Source organism: Kogia breviceps, chromosome 10 (genome assembly GCF_026419965.1).
Source record: "Kogia breviceps isolate mKogBre1 chromosome 10, mKogBre1 haplotype 1, whole genome shotgun sequence".
In the NCBI taxonomy this organism is placed as follows: domain Eukaryota; kingdom Metazoa; phylum Chordata; class Mammalia; order Artiodactyla; family Physeteridae; genus Kogia; species Kogia breviceps.
The window spans coordinates 7,373,525-7,391,597 of record NC_081319.1 but is presented as its reverse complement, the minus strand read 5'-3'; the positions used below and the strand labels follow the sequence as shown (position 1 = coordinate 7,391,597).

The 18,073-nt window shown below is 46.9% G+C and overlaps 3 protein-coding genes across 4 annotated transcripts in view; 2 read left to right on the top strand and 1 right to left on the bottom strand.

Moving 5' to 3' along the window:
- Positions 1–353: 353 nt before the first annotated feature.
- On the bottom strand, positions 354–8,412 carry CIDEC (cell death inducing DFFA like effector c). Its single transcript, XM_059077712.2, has 5 exons — positions 8,346–8,412; positions 7,078–7,231; positions 3,588–3,746; positions 3,316–3,503; positions 354–539 (listed from the first exon to the last, which is right to left on the bottom strand). Exons 1-5 carry the CDS (start codon positions 8,396–8,398, stop codon positions 377–379), a joined length of 717 nt encoding a protein of 238 aa, XP_058933695.2. The 5' UTR covers positions 8,399–8,412; the 3' UTR covers positions 354–376.
- JAGN1 (jagunal homolog 1) lies at positions 3,683–17,768 on the top strand. Of its 2 annotated transcripts, none has more exons than XM_067043497.1 (2): positions 3,683–3,758; positions 16,828–17,768. In XM_067043497.1, the coding sequence occupies exon 2, from the start codon at positions 16,901–16,903 to the stop codon at positions 17,288–17,290; it is 390 nt and encodes a 129-aa protein (XP_066899598.1). In that variant the 5' UTR covers positions 3,683–3,758; positions 16,828–16,900; the 3' UTR covers positions 17,291–17,768. The 2 variants fall into 2 exon arrangements, with proteins under 2 accessions (XP_066899598.1, XP_058933691.1); XM_059077708.2 differs by lacking the exon at positions 3,683–3,758 and adding an exon at positions 14,814–15,062.
- IL17RE (interleukin 17 receptor E) overlaps positions 3,691–18,073 on the top strand; it is a 31,455-nt gene continuing 17,072 nt past the window's right edge. The window contains exon 1 of the mRNA XM_067043474.1: positions 3,691–3,758. The gene's annotated coding sequence lies outside the window, so the exon portion shown is untranslated. The remainder of the gene's footprint in view (positions 3,759–18,073) is intronic.

Here is an 18,073-nt window from a genome sequence, read left to right as displayed (position 1 = left end):
TCTCTAGTATCATACACGAGTAGGTTGACAATTCACTCAGAAGCATTTGGGACGGGAGGCCAGGAGGTAGGCAGTGTAATGAAAGTGTAGCACATGAAGACGGGTTGCTGAGGGGCAGCCTTCCTGCCATAGCCTGCTGGTGACCAGTCTTGGCCCACTAAGCTACCTGGGGCAGGAAGGAGCCAGGCCAGGCCAAAAGCCCTCAGTTCTCCTTTGACCAGCCCAGCCCAGGTTTCTGGCCCTTCCCCCTGCTTCATCATTCATGTTCCTGTGGGGCTGAGGGAGGTATTGGGAAGGTAAGAAGCTCTCTAGCTGCCAGGCTTGTGGGTGCTACCAGCTGAGCATGGGGTTCCCGGTCTAGTCCTTGGCTGGGCTTTCACTGCAGTATCTTCAGACAGGTCGGGATGAGGGATGGGGCTTTGCTCTTGGGGGGCTGCCCTCCCTCTGTGGCATCCAGGAGCTGCTGCAGGTAACAGGAGGTGCCGAGCAGCACGTGGCCTGTGGCCTGCATGCCGAAGAGGGCCCAGCGGAGAGCTTCTCTGGGTGGGATGAGAAGGCACTAGGGTCAAAACACAAAGAAAGCCCCTTTCTCCTCCCCCTAAATGCCTGCTCCCCCACGCTGCGTTCATAACTTCATAAACTGTAGAGTGATGTGCAAACAGAACAGATGCTGCCCTCCCTCAGCAGATGGGACAGGGTCTACAGTGTTACCTGCAATCATACCTTAACTGAGAGGTCCACAACCTCCCTCTTCTCATGCAAAATTCAAGCTCATTTAACAAGGCCTTTTATTTTTCTAATGCTACTTTGGGCCAGCCCGACTGATCTCTGTCACATGACTTTGCCCTTCACACCCTCTGTTCTAGACAGAAGTGTTTCCAAGTCATTTGTAGTCTAGCTAATTTTCAGAGTGCTGGACGTGAAGATCTCCATGTCTGGTGTTGCAGTGTACTGAGGACAGAACTCCAGTCAGACCGGCCTGAGTTCTAATTCAGTTTCATTAGCTATCGCAACCTTGGCAAAATTCTGTAGCTCTGAGCTTCAGCACCCTCATCTGTAAAATGAGATCATACCATTTTGACCCCACACAGGGTTAGGAGGATGAAATAACAAATCACTTAACACAGGATCTGATATGTAGAAGAGAAGAGGAAACGTAGGGTCAAGACTAGCTGGTTGAATGCCTGACTACTTGAACCAAATTCTTATCCAGATCTGTTTGAAAGAGATAGGTGAGGGTCACTAGGGGTGTCTAGTCCTAGGGGGGATCAGGGAGAAGAAAACAAAAGGAAAATAAATTCTTTCTGGCTGATATGAAAACTTGTCTTCTATTAGCCTTCATTCAGTAAGTGAACTTATGTTATGGCTGAGGTGGAGGGGGCCAGGAAGACAATTAGAATCATAAGCATCTGTACATGAAAATACTTTAAAAATTTAAAGGTGAAACCTGAGAAGTAAGCCCATTTCTCAAATTAGAGAACTGAGGCTTCAAACCAGCTGTCTGGACATAAATAGGAATGAAATTCTGACACATGCCACAATATGGTTCAACTTTGAAAACATTATGAAAACATTATGCTAAGTGAAATAAGCCAGACACAAAAGGTCAAGTATTGTATGATTATACTTACATGAGCTGCCTAGAATAGGAAAATTAATGGAGACAGGAAGTAGAACAGAGGTTAGCAGGGCTGGGGGAAGGGGGTGTGGAGAGTTAGTGTTTAATGGGTACAGAGTTACAGTTTAGGATGATGAAAAAGTTCTGGAAATAGATGCACAAGTCACTGTTGCACAACACTGTGAACGTACTTAATATCACTGAATTTTATACTTTAAAAAAAGTGGTTAAAATGGTGAATTTTATGGTATGTGTATTTTACCACCATTAAAGAAAAAAACACTTGCTGACGCCACTAAGTCATTCCACTCACTCCAGCTTGCTGTTGTTTTTTGTTTTCCTTTTGGGACCAATACGCCTACTGTGTTTAGGTCTGAGGGTCCCTCTTCCCCTAGACGGACTGAGCTTAAAGGCTGAAACTTCTTGCTCTAGATTTTGCAATCTGTAAACTGCTGGCTGCAAGCCCAGATCAAGAGGGGTATATGATACGGTGTAAGAGGAAAATGGAACTTCTTGCCATAGAACGAGGCTCAAGCCTGCCGCTGAGTGGTATCTGTGGCCGGCAGAACCACGAGGCCTCGGGTCCCTCATCTGCAGACTGGGAATGCAGAGAATACATTCGGAAAGCCACGAAGGTCTGGTATGCTCTAGCTACATACGTTCTGGCAGAACCCTGGAAGGAGTAGGATTTCTCAGAAGCCCCGGAGAATGAGGATCGTATGTATCTTCATTCATTGTACAATTATTTGAATTATTGCTACGTACCAGCATTCACCAAGGTATTGGAGGCAATGCCCTCATGGAGCTTGTTCTGACATCTTATTTATCTGTGTCTCTAGCTCATAGCATAGGGCCAGGACACAGAGAGTGCTCAGTAAACACGAAATGAAGCAACTGGGCAGGAGTAGCATCTGTCAGAAGTAACTGGCAAGAGGCCAGCTTTGTGGTTTTAGACTATTTGGATGCCTCTGCCTCAGTGGCTACATCCGCCTAATGGGGTAAGAATTCTCTAGAGCAACACTGGAATAGCTGAATTTGGAAACCACTACCATAACAGTACTTGTCTTATGATTAAACATATACCCATGCTTCCTGTGATACTTGATTAGACTTTCAAAAGTAAAGTAAAAAGTTTAAAGTTCATTAGATGATACAAATGACTGTTGTCCATAGACATACGAATTAATTCTGTTCTATGGAAGGACAGTTATTTCATCCCTCCCACCCCCATGGAAAAATCCAATTTTGTATTTATAAATAGCTCAGCATTCTTGTTGGATCTATATAGGGGTGGGATTTTTAACTGATTGTAACTTCTTGCTGGTTCTCACGCTAGTTGAGTTCAATAAAATTTTTGACACATGTTCATTTTGCGAAAGATTAGAAGACTACTTAGGAAAACTTACTACTTTAGGTGAAAAATAATTAGTTGTTATAGTGGAAGGTAATTAGAAAAGCTAAATGTATCCAGGTTCCACCAGCAGGAGTATATGTATCCCTTTGCCATATACTACTATAAACTAAAACATGAATTCAGCTAGACAAATGCTAGAGTCCTAGACAAATGCTAATTGTCATGCTTTGTCAGCATCGACACCAGGCCCAGGCTCCGAGAAGTCTGAGGTGCATGGGAGAAGATAGCGCCTCTCCCACTGCTGTGTACCCAGCCTGTCCCCAGCTAACCCCACTTCACTCACTTCATGACGCGCGTGGCCCCGTAGCAGCGCAGATCATAGGAAAGGGAGTATGTGCCATAGAGGGTCGCCTTCACACTCAGGCAACCAATGAAGTCCTGTGGGTTCACCTTGTACAGGTCGAAGGTTACTCGGGCCACATCGATCTTCTTGTCAGGCTTACGGGAGAGGGAGAGTTGGTACTTAGTGCCCTGCATCAAGACAAGCATGTGGTTGGCACCCCTTAAGGATTTCTCCTAAGCTCCCAGTATTCTCCCTGACAGGTGGGCCGTCACCTGCTCTGATGGGGGCTGCCATTTCTGCCCCACATGGAGGACCATGAACACGGTGTCATCTGTCAGGGATTGGAAATAGTCTTCTGTCTCTACAGTTGTGCCATCTTCCTCCAGCACCAAGAAGAAAGGCTTGTCTGCCAACATCAGGGTATCCTGGACCTGGAGAGTAAGGTAAGTGATGCTTCTGCCATCACATGTAGCCACAGAGCTGGTATGGGGAAGACCCACATCACACACCTCAGCTGGCACACGTCACACACACATGAGTAGGCCGGGATTTATGGGTTGGGACTGGAACCCAGGGCCCTTGCTGTGGGATCAGCATCCAAAGAACCTATATTATGGTATCCCTTGGTATCTGACTTCATGGTTAATATTCTAGAATAGTGCTGTCCAATAAAAATATAACGGGAGGGACTTCGCTGGTGGTCCAGTGGTAAAGAATCCGTCTTGCAATGCAGGGGATGTGGCTTCGATCCCTGATCAGGGAACTAAGATCCCACATGCCGCTGGGCAACTAAGCCTGCCTGCCACAACTCCTGAGCTTGTGCACCTCAACTAGAGCCCATGGGCTGCAGACGATAGAGCCCACACACCCTGGAGCCCACGTGCCACAACTAAAGAAGAGAAAACCCGCATGCCACAACTAGAGAGAAGCCCACGCACCACAACGAAAGATCCCTCATGCCTCAACGAAGATCCTGTGGGCCACAACTAAGACCCAACACAGCCAAAAATAAATAAATAAATAAATAAAAATAAATCTTAAAAAAAATATAATGGGAGTCACACATGTAATTTTTAATTGTGATATAATTCTCATGCCACAAAATTCACTCTTTTAAAGTCCACAATCCAGTGGTTTTTAGCATATTCACAAAGTTGTGCAACTACCACCACTGCATAATTTCAAAACATTTTCAACCGCATTTTTACCCCAAAGAGAAACCTAGCCCCATTAGCTGTCACTCCTCATTTCCTAGCCTTTGGCAACCTCTCCTCTTCTGTCCATCTCTGTGGATCTGTCTATGCTGGACATTTCATATAAGTGTAATCATACAATGTGTGGTCTTTTTAGACTGGCTTCTTTCACTTAACAAGTTTTCAAGGTTCTTCTATGTTGCAGCATGATTCTTTACTTTTTATGGCTGAATAATATTCTACTAAATAGATATACCACTTTTTTTTTTTTTGCGGTACAGGGGCCTCTCACTGTTGTGGCCTCTCCTGTTGCGGAGCACAGGCTCCAGACGTGCAGGCTCAGCGGCCATGGCTCACGGGCCCAGCCTCTCCACGGCATGTGGGATCCTCCCGGACCGGGGCACGAACCCGCGTCTCCTGCATCGGCAGGCAGATTCTCAACCACTGCACCACCAGGGAAGCCCTATATATATATACACCACATTTTTAATCCATTCTTCAATTGATGGACATGTGGCTTGTTTCTATTTGTTGAGTATTATGAATAATGCTGCTATGTACATTCATGTACAAATTTTTGTGTGACATGTCTTTTCAATTTTCCTGGATACATACCTAGGATTGGAATTGCTGAGTCATATAATAACTCTATGTTTACTCTTCTTAAGGAAATACCAAACTCTTTTCTGAAGCTGTTGCATGATTTTACATTCCCAACAGCAATTTCTCCACATCCTCATCAACACTTGTTATAGTCTGTCTTTTATTTTAGGCATTCTAGTGGTATGAAGTGTCTTTGATTTGCATTTCCCTAATGACTAAGGGTGCTGAGCATCTTTTCATGTGTTATCAGCCATTTGTACATCTTCTTTGGAGAAACATCTACTCAGATTCTTTGACCATTTTCTTTCTTTCTTTTTTTTTTTTTTTTTTTTTTTTTGTGGTACGCAGGCCTCTCACTGTTGTGGCCTCTCCAGTTGCGGAGCACAGGCTCCAGATGCGCAGGCTCAGTGGTCATGGCTCACGGGCCCAGCCGCTCCGCGGCATGTGGGATCTTCCCGGACTGGGGCACGAACCCGTGTCTCCTGCATCGGCAGCCGGATTCTCAACCACTGCGCCACGAGGGAAGCCCTGCCCATTTTCAACTGGATCATCTTTTTATTGAGTTTTAAGAGTTCTTTATATATTCTTAATACTAGACCCTTATGAGATATGTGATTTGCAAATATTTTCTCCCATTCTGTGGGTTATCTTTTCATTTTTTTTGATAGTGTCCTTTGATTCACAAAAGTTTTTAATGTTGATAAAGTCCAACTTTTTTCCCTTTGGTTACTTGTGCTTTGGTGCCATATCTAAGAATCCAAGGTTATGAACACTTATACCTATGTTTTCTTCTAAGGGTTTTATAGTTTTAGCTCTACATTTAGGTCTTTGATCTACTTTGAATTAATTTTATATGTAGTATGAGGGAGGGATCCAATTTCATTCTTTTGCATTTGGATGGCCCATTGTCTCAGGAATATTTGTTGGCTATTCTTTCTCCATTGAATAGTCTTGGCATCCTGTTAAAAATCAATTGACCACAGATACATGGGTTTATTTCTGGACTCTCAGTTCTATTCAGTTGACTCGTATGTATTATGGGCTGAGTGGTATCCCCCCAAATTCATATGTTGAAGTCCTAATCCCAGTACCTCAGAATGTGACTATATTTGGAGATAGAGTCTTTAAAGAAGTAATTACACTAAAATTAGGGCATTAGAGTGGGCCATAATACACTATGACTTGTAAGAAGGAAAGGTGTCTTTATAAGAAGGAAAGATTAGGACAAGTTACTCCCAACAAAGTGTAGGGGGAGCATGGAAATGGGGAAGGGTGTCATTTTTGCCCAGTGTTACTACCACCCACAAGAGCTGCATGTCCTTGGTTTCCTCTCTGAAAGCTTACCTGATCAATAGTTTTTACTTTTTTTTTTTTTTTGACCTTGCCGAGGGGCATGCGGGATCTTAGTTCCCTAACCAGGGATTGAACCTGTGCCCCCTGCATTGGAGCAGGAAGTCTTAACCCCTGGACCACCAAGGAAGTCCTACCTAATCAATAGTTTGAAGAAAGTCTTCCACAGCTGTTAACAAAGCTTTGCATGGAAAGCCAATGTAGGAGACAGATTGAAGGATAATTGCCCTGCATGAAGGTAAGGGAAGGAGATAGAGAAGGGAATCTCTAAAATCTTGCTCAATACCCCAACTTCTGGGCAATTCTACAAGTTTAAGTACTACTGGAAAAGGGAACCTAAGGGTACCTCCAGTAAGAAAAATAGACTCCAAAAATACCACTGACCTATTGTTAGTATCAGATGGTAATGTACTGCCCTCCCCCTGTCAACAGATAGGATTCCAGGTGGGCACTACAAGCCCACTGGAGCTGCCATTAGAAAGGAAATCTTTTCGCCATCTAAGCCGTGAACTCCATCCCTGGTGAACTCCTAGCTCAGGATGCAGAGGCAGCTGTTGGGGCCAGCTCTCAGCCAACGTCCCCATGGTGGGCTGTGCAGAGGCAGGCCCATTCCTACCTTGAGGCGGAGGTCCTCAAGGCTGTGTGTCACGATGCCCTTCCGCACACTCCGGTCAGCACTGCTGACCCTGCAGGGCCGGGCCCTGGGCGCCTCCGGGCTGGGCTCTGACAGCAGCTTCTGGGTCACCACCGAGGTGCTGACTGCCACGTACCTGGAGGCCATATGGAGCATCAGAATGAGCTGTGTGATGCCTCCCAGCCCTCAATGCACAGCAGGGTAACTTACCCTCCCAGTCCTCTAGGCTGAGCTCATCATACTCCTCCTCCCCTACCACCCACCAAACCTGCTCTAGATAGTCTTCCTCAAAAGCCTGCCGGATTGGTGCATCGTTTTTTTTTTAAAAAATATTTATTTATTTATTTTGGCTGTGCCAGGTCTTAGTTGCGGCACGCGGGATCTTTAGTTGCAGCATGCGGACTTCTTAGTTTTGGCATGTATGTGGCATCTGGTTCCCCGACCAGGTATCAAACCCATGTCCCCTGCCTTGGGAGTGCGGAGTCTTACCCACTGGACCACCAGGGAAGTCCCTGGATCAGTGCATCTTAAACTTGAGTGGACACATCAGTCCCCTGGTGATCTTGTTAAAATGCAGGTTCTGATTCAGTAGGTCTGGGTAGGTTCTGAGATTTTATGTATGTAATGAGTTCCCAAGTGATATTGATACTGCTGGGTTTTAGACCATGACAAGTAGCCAGTGATAGAAGACTACCCCACATTTGCCCAATTACCACTTTTCTCTCTTAGCCTCACCTTCTCACCTGTAATGTGAGACGATGTGGCAAAGCTGAGGTCCATATAAGACAGTTTTGAACTCAGATACACTATGTAGAACAAAAGCAGTGCAGTGAACCTAGATTTTGGAGTCAGGCAGACCCAAGTTCGAATCCTGACTCCACTACCCATTTGCTAGGTGACTGAGAGAGCCCACCCTGTGCCTCGGTTTCCCCATCTGTTAATTTGGCATAATAATCCCCACTTCCCAAAGTTGTGGTCAGGTTTAAATGAGATCAATAATGAAAGCATCAAGCAGTATCTACCTCTTTCTACTCAATGTGTGATATGGGGACTCGGGGGGCAGAGACAGCAGCATTAATATCTCCTGGGGGCTTGTGGGAGGGGCAAATCTTGGGTTCCACTCCAGACCTGAATCACCACCTGCATTTGAACAAGACACCCAGGTGACTTATGCGCCCATCGAGGTTCAAGAAGGTCTGCCCTACAGCTCACAGTAGCTCCCCTTCCCTTCCATGCTTGGCTCTGCTCACCTGGAGAGGGACCTGGGGTAGAGAAGGCTGAGGGACTTCATGGCGTATTCCATCCTCGTCAGCTGGACAGTGTTTGGCCTGGGAAGGAAGCAGAGACAGCTCCTTAGGTGGGGACGGGAGGGTTCCCTCTCTCTTGTCTTTTGACACAGAGCAGCCCCACCTCCATCCAGCAAGCCTCTTCTCTGGTCTCCCCTAGCAACTCACACACACACCTCCCCCTGCCCTTCCCCTGTGCCACCCATGTACGCCACCGTGACCAAGCTGGAGACCCCTTTAGTGCCCAGGCTCAGCCCCACTCAGCAGCCTCTCCTCCCTCCCCGGCACCAGTCACTCCATGTTTCTCTGACCCTGGCTCTGGTCACACTGATCAGGGTTCACAAGTCGGGACTGAAGAGGCCCTGCCTGGTTAGTTCCTGTCCCTGGGGGCAGAGTCCACTTTACGCTGGCAGGAGGCGGGTCACACCACCTTGCACCGCTGGGGACCTTCCCTCACCTGTTGTTCAGAGACCTCCCAGGCCAGGCAACCCGGCCTAAGCCTGCTCTCTCCAGTGGGTTCTTGAGCAATCCGAACCCCTCCTGAGGGTTCCTGCTGGCCAGAGACTTTCTACCATGATGGAACCGTTCTATATCCGTTCTCTCCAATACTGGAGCTGCTAGCCTCACATGGCGACTGAGCACTTGAAGTGTGACAGTACAACTGAGGAGCTGGATTTTTATTTTTATTGAATGTTAACTAACTTAAATGTACACAGCCACTGTGGCTCAAGGCTGCTGGCAGACATTCTGGGCACTAGATGACGGCCCTGGGCTGACCTGCCAGCCTTTCTCTCCTGAGCCTGCTCGCTCTAGCTCCTGCAGGCTCCAAGCCCTCCTGCAGGCAGTTCCTCCACCTGTAATGCCTCCCTTGGCCCAGGGCTAAACGTTTGCAGCCCTGAAGCCCGAGTTTCACTGTTTTCCATGGCTCGGAAAGCCTTCTTAGATGGCTCACAGAATTTCCCCTTCATCCTTGCCCTTCCTTCTTCCTAGCCAAGTGGGCCTCAGTGTCTGCTTCTGCCATAGCAGCCCCACACCTTGGGTGCCTCGCCCTGAGATGTCCTCCCTTTCCCAGCCCCCGTGCAGACAGGGCCTGCCTCAGAGCCAGGGGCTCAAGGAGTGCATGGAATGCAGTCCCCTCCCCAGTCTTTCCTTCTGACAATGCAGGGAACGTCCCAGGCCAGCCTGTCTGTGAAAGCCCTCTCCCCCACTTAGCACTACCCACATCAGCTTGCTTCAGCCTCCCTCCTCAGTCCCAATCGCAAAACTCCACCCAGCCCCACCTCACCTGTTCTCTAGGAGCCAGAATCAAACCAAAACAAAAAACCCAGAATAAGAAACTCCTTACCTCCTGCTTCCCAGCCTCCTAACCTTCCAATACTGCCCTGCTCAGTCCAGCCCTCCCTCCATTTTATTTCCAGCTGCCAGGGCAGCCCCTCCCCTGGCCTCCAGCCCCAGCTGGAAAAGAGCACAGGCACTGAGTGTGCAGCTCTCACCCTTGGGATGTCAAGCCAGCCTCACCTCCAGAAAATGCTAGAAAGGAGGGGTGGAGGCATGTTTCGAAAGATATGGGGCAGGGTATGGCCCAGGACATGGTATTGGGCACAGAGGACACAGGAAACAGGCAGGTGTGCATGGTGGTCCCAGCTGTGCCCATGTTAGCTGCTGGAGTGTAGACAAGTTCCCTTGACCTCCTGAGCCCCAGTTTCTCTCACCTTTTCAACACAGATAATGATTCCTGTCTTAATGATCCTGATCGAGGTGAGGATTTGTAATAATAAAAGTAAAGGGCTTTGCAACAGATATACTTAATAGATAGAAACAAATACTGGTGTTATTGATAATATAATTATTTAATAATAGCAGATAATTTAATAATAATAATAAAGACTAGCTGAAATGTGTAGTGGTTAAGAGTGTAAGATCTATGACCCAGCAGTTCTACATATACATAATATTTGGAGTTATATCTATATATCTCCAAGGGAAATGAAAATGTATGTCCACACAAAAACTCATACACGAGAAAGTTCATAGTGTTACTCATAACAGGCAAAATGTAGAAACAACCCAAATGTTCGTCAATTGATGAATGGATAAAAAACTGGTACATCCATAAATGTAATATTATTTGTCAATCGAAAGGATACATGCTACTACAGTACATGGACAAACGTTGAACACATTATGCAAAGTGAAATCACAAGGGATTTATTATGCAAACATTACACAAAGCCAGTCACAAGAGATCACATACATACCTGTATTGCTCCACTTGTATGAAATGTCCAGAATAGACAAAACTATAAAGACAAAAAATTAATTAGTGGTTGTTTAGAGGGGCTGGGGAGTGGAAAGAGAATGGGGACAGCTAGCGGGCATGCGGTTTCTTTCAGGGGAGCCAAAAAAAAAAGTTCTAATCTAGTAATCTAAACACAATCTACCTTCATGATTGTGCTAAGTCTATTTGGAGGTTGTACAACCCTGCAAATATGCTAAAACCATCGGATTGTACACCTAAGTGTGTATGGTATATGGATTATATCTCCATAAAGCTGTTTTTAAAAAAAGAGTTGAGGGCTTCCCTGGTGGCGCAGTGGTTGAGAATCCGCCTGCCAATGCAGGAGACACGGGTTCGTGCCCTGGTCCGGGAAGATCCCACATGCCGCGGAGCAACTAAGCCCGTGAGCCATGGCCGCTGAGCCTGTGCGTCCGGAGCCTGTGCTCCGCAACGGGAGAGGCCACAACAGTGAGAGGCCCGCATACCGAAAAAAAAAAAAAAAAAAAAAAAAAAAAAAAAAAAAAAAAAAAGAGTTGAGGGGCTTCCCTGGTGGCGCAGTGGTTGAGAGTCCGCCTGCCGAGTCAGGGGACACGGGTTCATGCCCCAGTCTGGGAAGATCCCACATGCCGCAGAGCGGCTGGGCCCGTGAGCCATAGCCCCTGAGCCTGCGCGTCCGGAGCCTGCGTGTCCGGAGCCTGTGCTCCGCAACGGGAGAGGCCATAACAGTGAGAGGCCCGTGTACCGCAAAAAAAAAGAGTTCAACCTCACCTTTCTTTTAGAGTTGGGTTTTTCACACTACTGCATCAGAATCACATGGAAGGCTTGTTTAAAATTAGATTGCTGGGCTCCACCGCAGAGTTTCTGACTCAGTATGTCTGGGGTGGGGCCTAAGAAAGTGTATTTCTAAGAGTTTCCCAGGTGATGCTGACACTGTGGCTACTTAGGGACACTATTTTGAAAACCAGCAGTCTAGCACTAGCTGTTTGATGTAACTCATCTAAGCTTCAGTTGGATCTAACAAATGTGGATTAAAAATAGTTCCTACCCCACTGGGTTGTCATGAAGATTAAATGAGATAATCGTGAAAAGTACTTGATACAAAGTTTAGTGCACCCTTCAGGCTCAATAAATAGCTATAATCATCATCATCATCCTATTACTTATATCTAAATCCTTCCCTATAAAAGCTTTCAGGCAACCATCATTCATTCGCTCAACAAATACTTATTAGGCACAGTGTGCCAGCCCTCCTAGGGTCTGAGAATACAGCAGGAAACAACACAGGCTCGTCCCACACTTCGAAGAGCTGAAATTCCTGGAGAAAGGGGGAACTCAGACCATGAACAAATATGCAAATAATCAGGATAATTTCAGATAATGATGTTCTGGGAAGAAAACAACATAAGGCGGTATGATAGCAAATGGCTAGAGAGCTAGATTGGCCTGTGGGCTTAAGAAAGGCCTCAGGGCTTCCCTGGTGGCGCAGTGGTTAAGAATCTGCCTGCCAACGCAGGGGACACGGGTTCGAGCCCTGGTCCAGGAAGATCCCACATGCTGGGGAGCAGCTAAGCCCGCAAGCCACAACTACTGAAGCCCGCGCACCTAGAGCCCGTGCTCCGCAACAAGAGAAGCCACCGCAGTGAGAAGCCCGCACACCGCAACGAAGAGTAGCCCCCACTCGCCGCAACTAGAGAAAGCCTGCACGCAGCCACAAAGACCCAGTGCAGCCAAAAATAAATAAATAAATGAATGAATGAATAAATTAAAAAAAAAAAAAAAAGAATGGCCTCAGAGGTGAGCTTTCAGCTAAATCCTGACTGATGAGAAGTCAGTCTTTTCAAGACCTGGAATGTCTTGGTCTGTTTGGGCTGCTATACAGAATACCATAAACTGGTGGCTAATAGCAACTTATTTCTCATAGTTCTGGAGGTTGACAAGTCCAAGACCAAGGTGCTGGTAGTTCTGGTCTCTGGTGAAAATCTTCTTCCTGGTTCACAGAGAGCTGTCCTCTCTCTGTGTCCTCACCTGGTAGAAGGAGCAAGGGAGTCTCTTTTATAAGTACACTAATCCCACCACCCCCAAATCCCACTTCCAAATACCATCACATTGAGGATTAGGTTTCAACCTACAAATGCGGGCAAGGGGTGGGGGGACACAAACATTCAGTCTATAGTGTTCCACCCGGGACTGGAATCCAGTCTTTTGAAGTCCTGGCATTGGGCTGGGGGCATTCAAGACAAAGGAAACATCAGTGCAAAGGATATGAGAAGAGAATGAGTAGGGTGAGGAGACAGGAACACAAATCACTAAACTTCAAGACAGACCAAGAGCCAGAAGAGAAGTGCCAATACTTCAGGGAGGAAGTTCTGGCGAAAGGGTTGGGGCCCCTCCCTTGGACATTCATGCCTCAAATATTTATTGAACACCCAACATGTGCCTAGTGTCTCATGATAAGCCAATGGATGACTCAGAAGCAGTCTGACTCAGAAGCCCTGATGAACATCATGGAAACCACACACAGAAATGAAAAGGATAAGCACAAGCTAAAGCCAGAGAGTGTCTGTGGGGGATGGAGGAATGCTTGGTGAACCTGAGAATTCTTCACAGTGCTTAGGAGAAGAGGATGGTTTTGGCTCATTCATAATTTATGTATTCAGCAAGCACTTCTTATTTATTTATCTATGGCTGCATTGGGTCTTCGTTGCCGTGTGTGTGCTTTCTCTAGTTGCGGTGAGCAGGGGCTACTCTTCGTTGTGGTGCACGGACTTCTCATTGCGGTGGCTTCTCATGTTGCAGAGCACAGGCTCTAGGCATGCGGGCTTAGTAGTTGTGGCACACAGATTCAGTAGTTGTGGCGCACGGGCTTAGTTGCTCTGCAGCATGTGGGGTCTTCCCGGACCAGGGCTCGAACCCGTGTCCCCTGCAGGCGGATTCTTAACCACTGCGCCACCAGAGAAGTCCTGATGACTCGGTTCTTACCCCTCTCTTTGAGGCGCTCACCTCTAGTCTGGGAGGCAGATGTCTGAGCATGGTTCTCAAATGCTGAAAAGTATAAAATCATTTGAGCACCTTGGAATAGAGAAGGACTCTAGTTATGAAGCAAAACTGAGAAGCCAGAAAAGAAAAGACATATATATTCAACCTTATGAAAAAACTATTCTGCATGTTAAAATTGTAACACCATGAGTAAAGTCAAAAGACATACAATAAATAGGAAAAATACATGGCAACTAAAATTATAGACAAGAGGTCGTCTCTCTCTCTCTCTCTCTCTGCCATATGTATATAAATTAACAAGACCAACAATGCAGTAGAAAAATGGACAAAGGATACGAATACAGTTCAGGGAAATGAAATACAAATGACTCAAACATAAAAAGATACTTCAGTTTTTTCAGATAACAATTTTGAAATTTTATGTATTTTTTTATTGTGGTAAAATGTACATAACATAAAATTAACAAATTTTAAGTATACAGTTCAGTGGCATGAATTATATTCACACAGTTGTGCAACCATCATCACCACATTCCTTGGCAACCACTACTCTGCTTTCTGCCTCTACCTAATTTCTTTTTCTTTCATGGCCTTCACATTTCTTAAAAGTATAGTCCAGTTATTTTGTAGAATGTCCCTCAATTTGAGCTTATCTGTCACCTCTTCATGATTAGATTCAGGTTAAGTATTTGGGGCAAGAATATCACCTCAATGATGCTGTGTCCTCAATATTAGCAGGAGGCATAAGGAGTCAGTTCGTCTCACTCCTGGGCAAGTTAACTTGATTACTTAGTTAAGGGGGTGCGTGCCAAGTTTCTCCACTGTAAAGTTACTGTTTCTTCTTGCAAAGATTAATCTGTGGGAAGATACTTTGAGTGTGAAAGATGCACGCTCTTGGGAAAGTCACAGATCCCTTCCAGGTATCAGTTTCTCCATCTGTGAAGTGGGAAGAGAGACGTCTTAAACTCGAACTAGAGTTAAAGAAAGTGTAAGTGCTCGAGAGGCTGGAGTATCAGCTCCCGACCTCGGCAAAAATAACGACGTGCTAGGGTTTAATTTTCTGCGCGCTCCGAAGGCTGGGGAGACAGACAGGGCGGGGCCGAGAAGAAAAGCGTGTGCGTGTGTGTGCGCGTGCGCAGGGACGTGACTACAGAGTCGGTCCTCCGGAGACAGAGAGGCCGGAAGTTGTCCTCACAGAACCGCTCGGCTGTTGGGTGGGCGGAGCTGAGGCGGCGCGCGTAGGGTTGGCAGGCATGTTGGCGCTCTAGTCGCTGCAGCTGGTCGGCGTGAGGGTCTCCAGGGCTCTGGGGAGGGAAGATGGCGTCTCGGGCAGGCCCGCGAGCGGCCGGCACCGACGGCAGCGACTTTCAGCACCGGGAGCGCGTCGCCACGCACTACCAGATGAGGTATGAAGTGAGGCGAGGAGCTCGCAGGGCCTGGGACGCGACGCCGGCCAGGCCTCAGGGTCTTGCTCCCCAGCCCGCTCTCTCGCACCTGCCAAATCCCCTCCTCCTACGACGGCCCGGGGCCGGACCTCAATCCCGGGAAGCCCCGTCGCTCCTGTGAGCTCCACCCCTTGATCCCGCTGTGCCTTGAGGGGTCCGGCTCCGCCTGGGCTCCGGTGTCTCGGCGATGCTGGCCCCGCTCTCTGACCCCGGGAACCTGATTTCTAATTGAGCCTCAGTTTGCTTATCTGGCAAGGGAAAATTAATCTACCTTTTCGGTCTTGGTGATGAATTAGTGAGCCAATAATCGCGTAAAGAGCGTAGCAGAAGATCTAGCGCATAAGTCTGCCCAGTACGCGGTAGCTGTTATATTTTGGGGTGTTTTGGGGATTTGGACCTTGAAGTCCAGACTTACTCTGCCTCAGATGAGTTTTATGAAACCCCCCACGTAAGGGATATTTCTACATTCGTTTATTCGTTCAACAAGTATTTATTGAGCTGCTACCCATCAGGCATTGTGCTAGGCCCTGAGGATAGAATAGGGAAAGCAGCCCTGGTCTTTGTATTCATGTTATACCTTCAATAAAAAAGTGTATTGACAAACAAATAAAACTAGTCCCTGCCTTCACGGAGCTTGAAGTCTACAAGTGACTGATTCCCCTCCCGCCCCACCTTTCTGCACTTTCTATAATTAATATTTTAAAAAATAAAAAGTTTTTAGAGATGTTCTTTACTTAAATCCATTGAAATTTCCCAGAATCTTTTTCATGTCTTTTTCTCCACAATTTTAAAGAATGACAAACTCTTTGAAACCTTACTTTATTCTTATCCTTAGACCCTTGTCTAAAAGGCACCTCACAACTCAAGCCAGTGTTTTCATGCCTGTCTAGAACAGAAACTCTGCTCTATGAAGGTGTGAAGGGGATATATTTAGGACCTGAGAGAATTCAAAGAATAAGAGAAAATATGCTTACTTTAGATGAAAAGTGTACTCTAGCTGGAGAAGTATGGCAGCCTGAGTTGGTTTCCTTGCTGCCAATATCTCCTTCCATAGGCTGTCCTCCTATGCTACAGTCAGAGTTCTCTCTCATTTTGGGGGGGGGGGGGGCACGCCATGGGGCTTGTAGGACCTTAGTTCCCCGACCAGGGATTGAACCTGTGGCCTTGGCAGTGAAAGCCCAGATTTCTAACCACTGGACCAGCAGGGAATTCCCCAGAGTTCTCTTTCTAAACACAGCCCTGAGTTACTCTTCTGTCTTCAAAGTGACTCAGTGATACTCTATGCAACTTCATATCCTGCTACTCCCCTCTCCACCACAACATAGTCCTTCCACAGCCAACCATTTGCTCTCCTGGAACACAAATGCATATGCCTTTTTAACTGCACGCTGTTACCTCTGCTTGGAATGTCCATCTCCACCCACATCTCAGAGCCTAGCTCAGATAACACCCTTGTCCCAACAGCCTTCTCAGTCAACTCATCTCAATTAGAGTTCATTACACCTTCCTGTGATGCCATATATTTTGCAACATAGATTTACTAGAGTTTTTCCAGTTCGTTTTCTAATTACCTTTTTTCTTCCTGTGTACCTTGTTCCCAGCCTCCAGGCAGGAACTATACCTTATTCACGTCTGTTTCCCAGTGTCCAGTATAGTTGCCTGACATAGAGTTGGTGGTCAGAAAATTTTGAATGAAAGGTACTTCTCCCTCTGCTCTGCCCCACAGTGTGACCCTCAAGTATGAAATCAAGAAGCTGATCTACGTGCATCTGGTCATATGGCTGCTGCTGGTTGCCAAGATGAGCGTGGGGCACCTGAGGCTCTTGTCGCATGATCAGGTGGCCATGCCCTATCAGTGGGAGTACCCCTATTTGCTGAGCATTGTGCCCTCCCTCTTGGGCCTCCTCTCCTTCCCCCGCAACAACATTAGCTACCTGGTGCTCTCCATGATCAGCATGGGGCTCTTTTCCATCGCTCCCCTCATATATGGCAGCATGGAGATGTTCCCTGCTGCACAGCAGCTCTACCGCCATGGCAAGGCCTACCGCTTCCTCTTTGGTTTTTCTGCCGTCTCTGTCATGTATCTGGTGTTGGTGCTGGTGGTCCAAGTGCATGCCTGGCAGTTATACTACAGCAAGAAGCTCCTAGACTCTTGGTTCACCAGCACACAGGAGAAGAAGCGTAAATGAAGCCTGTTTGATGAACTGCTGTGTGAGGTGAAGCCTGGGCCTCCCATCCAGCGGAGTGAGAGGGTAGAGGAGCTGTTCTCAAACCTCCTTCGGTGATTTTGGCAGCTGCGATGTTGGCAACTAGTGCACACTAGGCCCAAGTTCTACAAAGCCCCTTCTGTTGCCATCAGCTGGTAGCAAAACTGTGTTTAATTTACTCCTGGTTGGTGGAACTGGGTGATCAGCAGCTGTGAAACAAATTTCAGCTGGTTGAAGTTGAGATCTTCTGAGTTTTTCATCCTTGCCTCTTCTTGGTCATTCTCTCCAGTTCCATCCATCACCCCTTAGCCACCGAGACTGAAGGAGATAGGGAATAAATCATATTCTACTTCAATCCATGAGTCATGGGGCAGGAAACATTTGAGAGGCTGCTCCCCTTGTAGGCTGTGGTCTCTACTGTGAAGCATTTTAATTAAAAAGAACCTCAATAAAGTTACAACTGCCTTGTCCCCCCCTGTGCTTTGGGTTCGGCATCTGATAGAGTGTGAAAAGTGTGTTGTTTGAGTGGCCTTAGTCACTGGGAGATACATAGAGGCTCCCCGAGAAACCTGGCAGTGGCGGTGGGGAAATGAACTGGACATAGGGAACTTAAGTCATAGTTGCAACCCTGCAGCTGATTGGCAGGAACTACTGTGGGCCATACATTTAACCTCCACCTCTCAAATGGTCTGTTCTCATTTATCCACCTTGGGTTATGGGTTCGTCTTTTGGTTGGACATTCATGTTTATCATTCAGTGTTAACA

Coding starts and splice junctions, on each gene's coding strand:
- CIDEC (XM_059077712.2), bottom strand. CDS start 8,398: ATGGAATACGCCATGAAGTCCCTCAGCCTTCTCTACCCCAGGTCCCTC. Junction 7,232..8,345: donor TACCCCAGGTCCCTCTCCAG/GTGAGCAGAGCC, acceptor TATGGCCTCCAG/GTACGTGGCAGTCAGCACCT. Junction 3,504..3,587: donor GGCAGCCCCCATCAGAGCAG/GTGACGGCCCAC, acceptor GTCTTGATGCAG/GGCACTAAGTACCAACTCTC.
- JAGN1 (XM_059077708.2), top strand. CDS start 14,974: ATGGCGTCTCGGGCAGGCCCGCGAGCGGCCGGCACCGACGGCAGCGAC. Junction 15,063..16,827: donor GCCACGCACTACCAGATGAG/GTATGAAGTGAG, acceptor TCTGCCCCACAG/TGTGACCCTCAAGTATGAAA.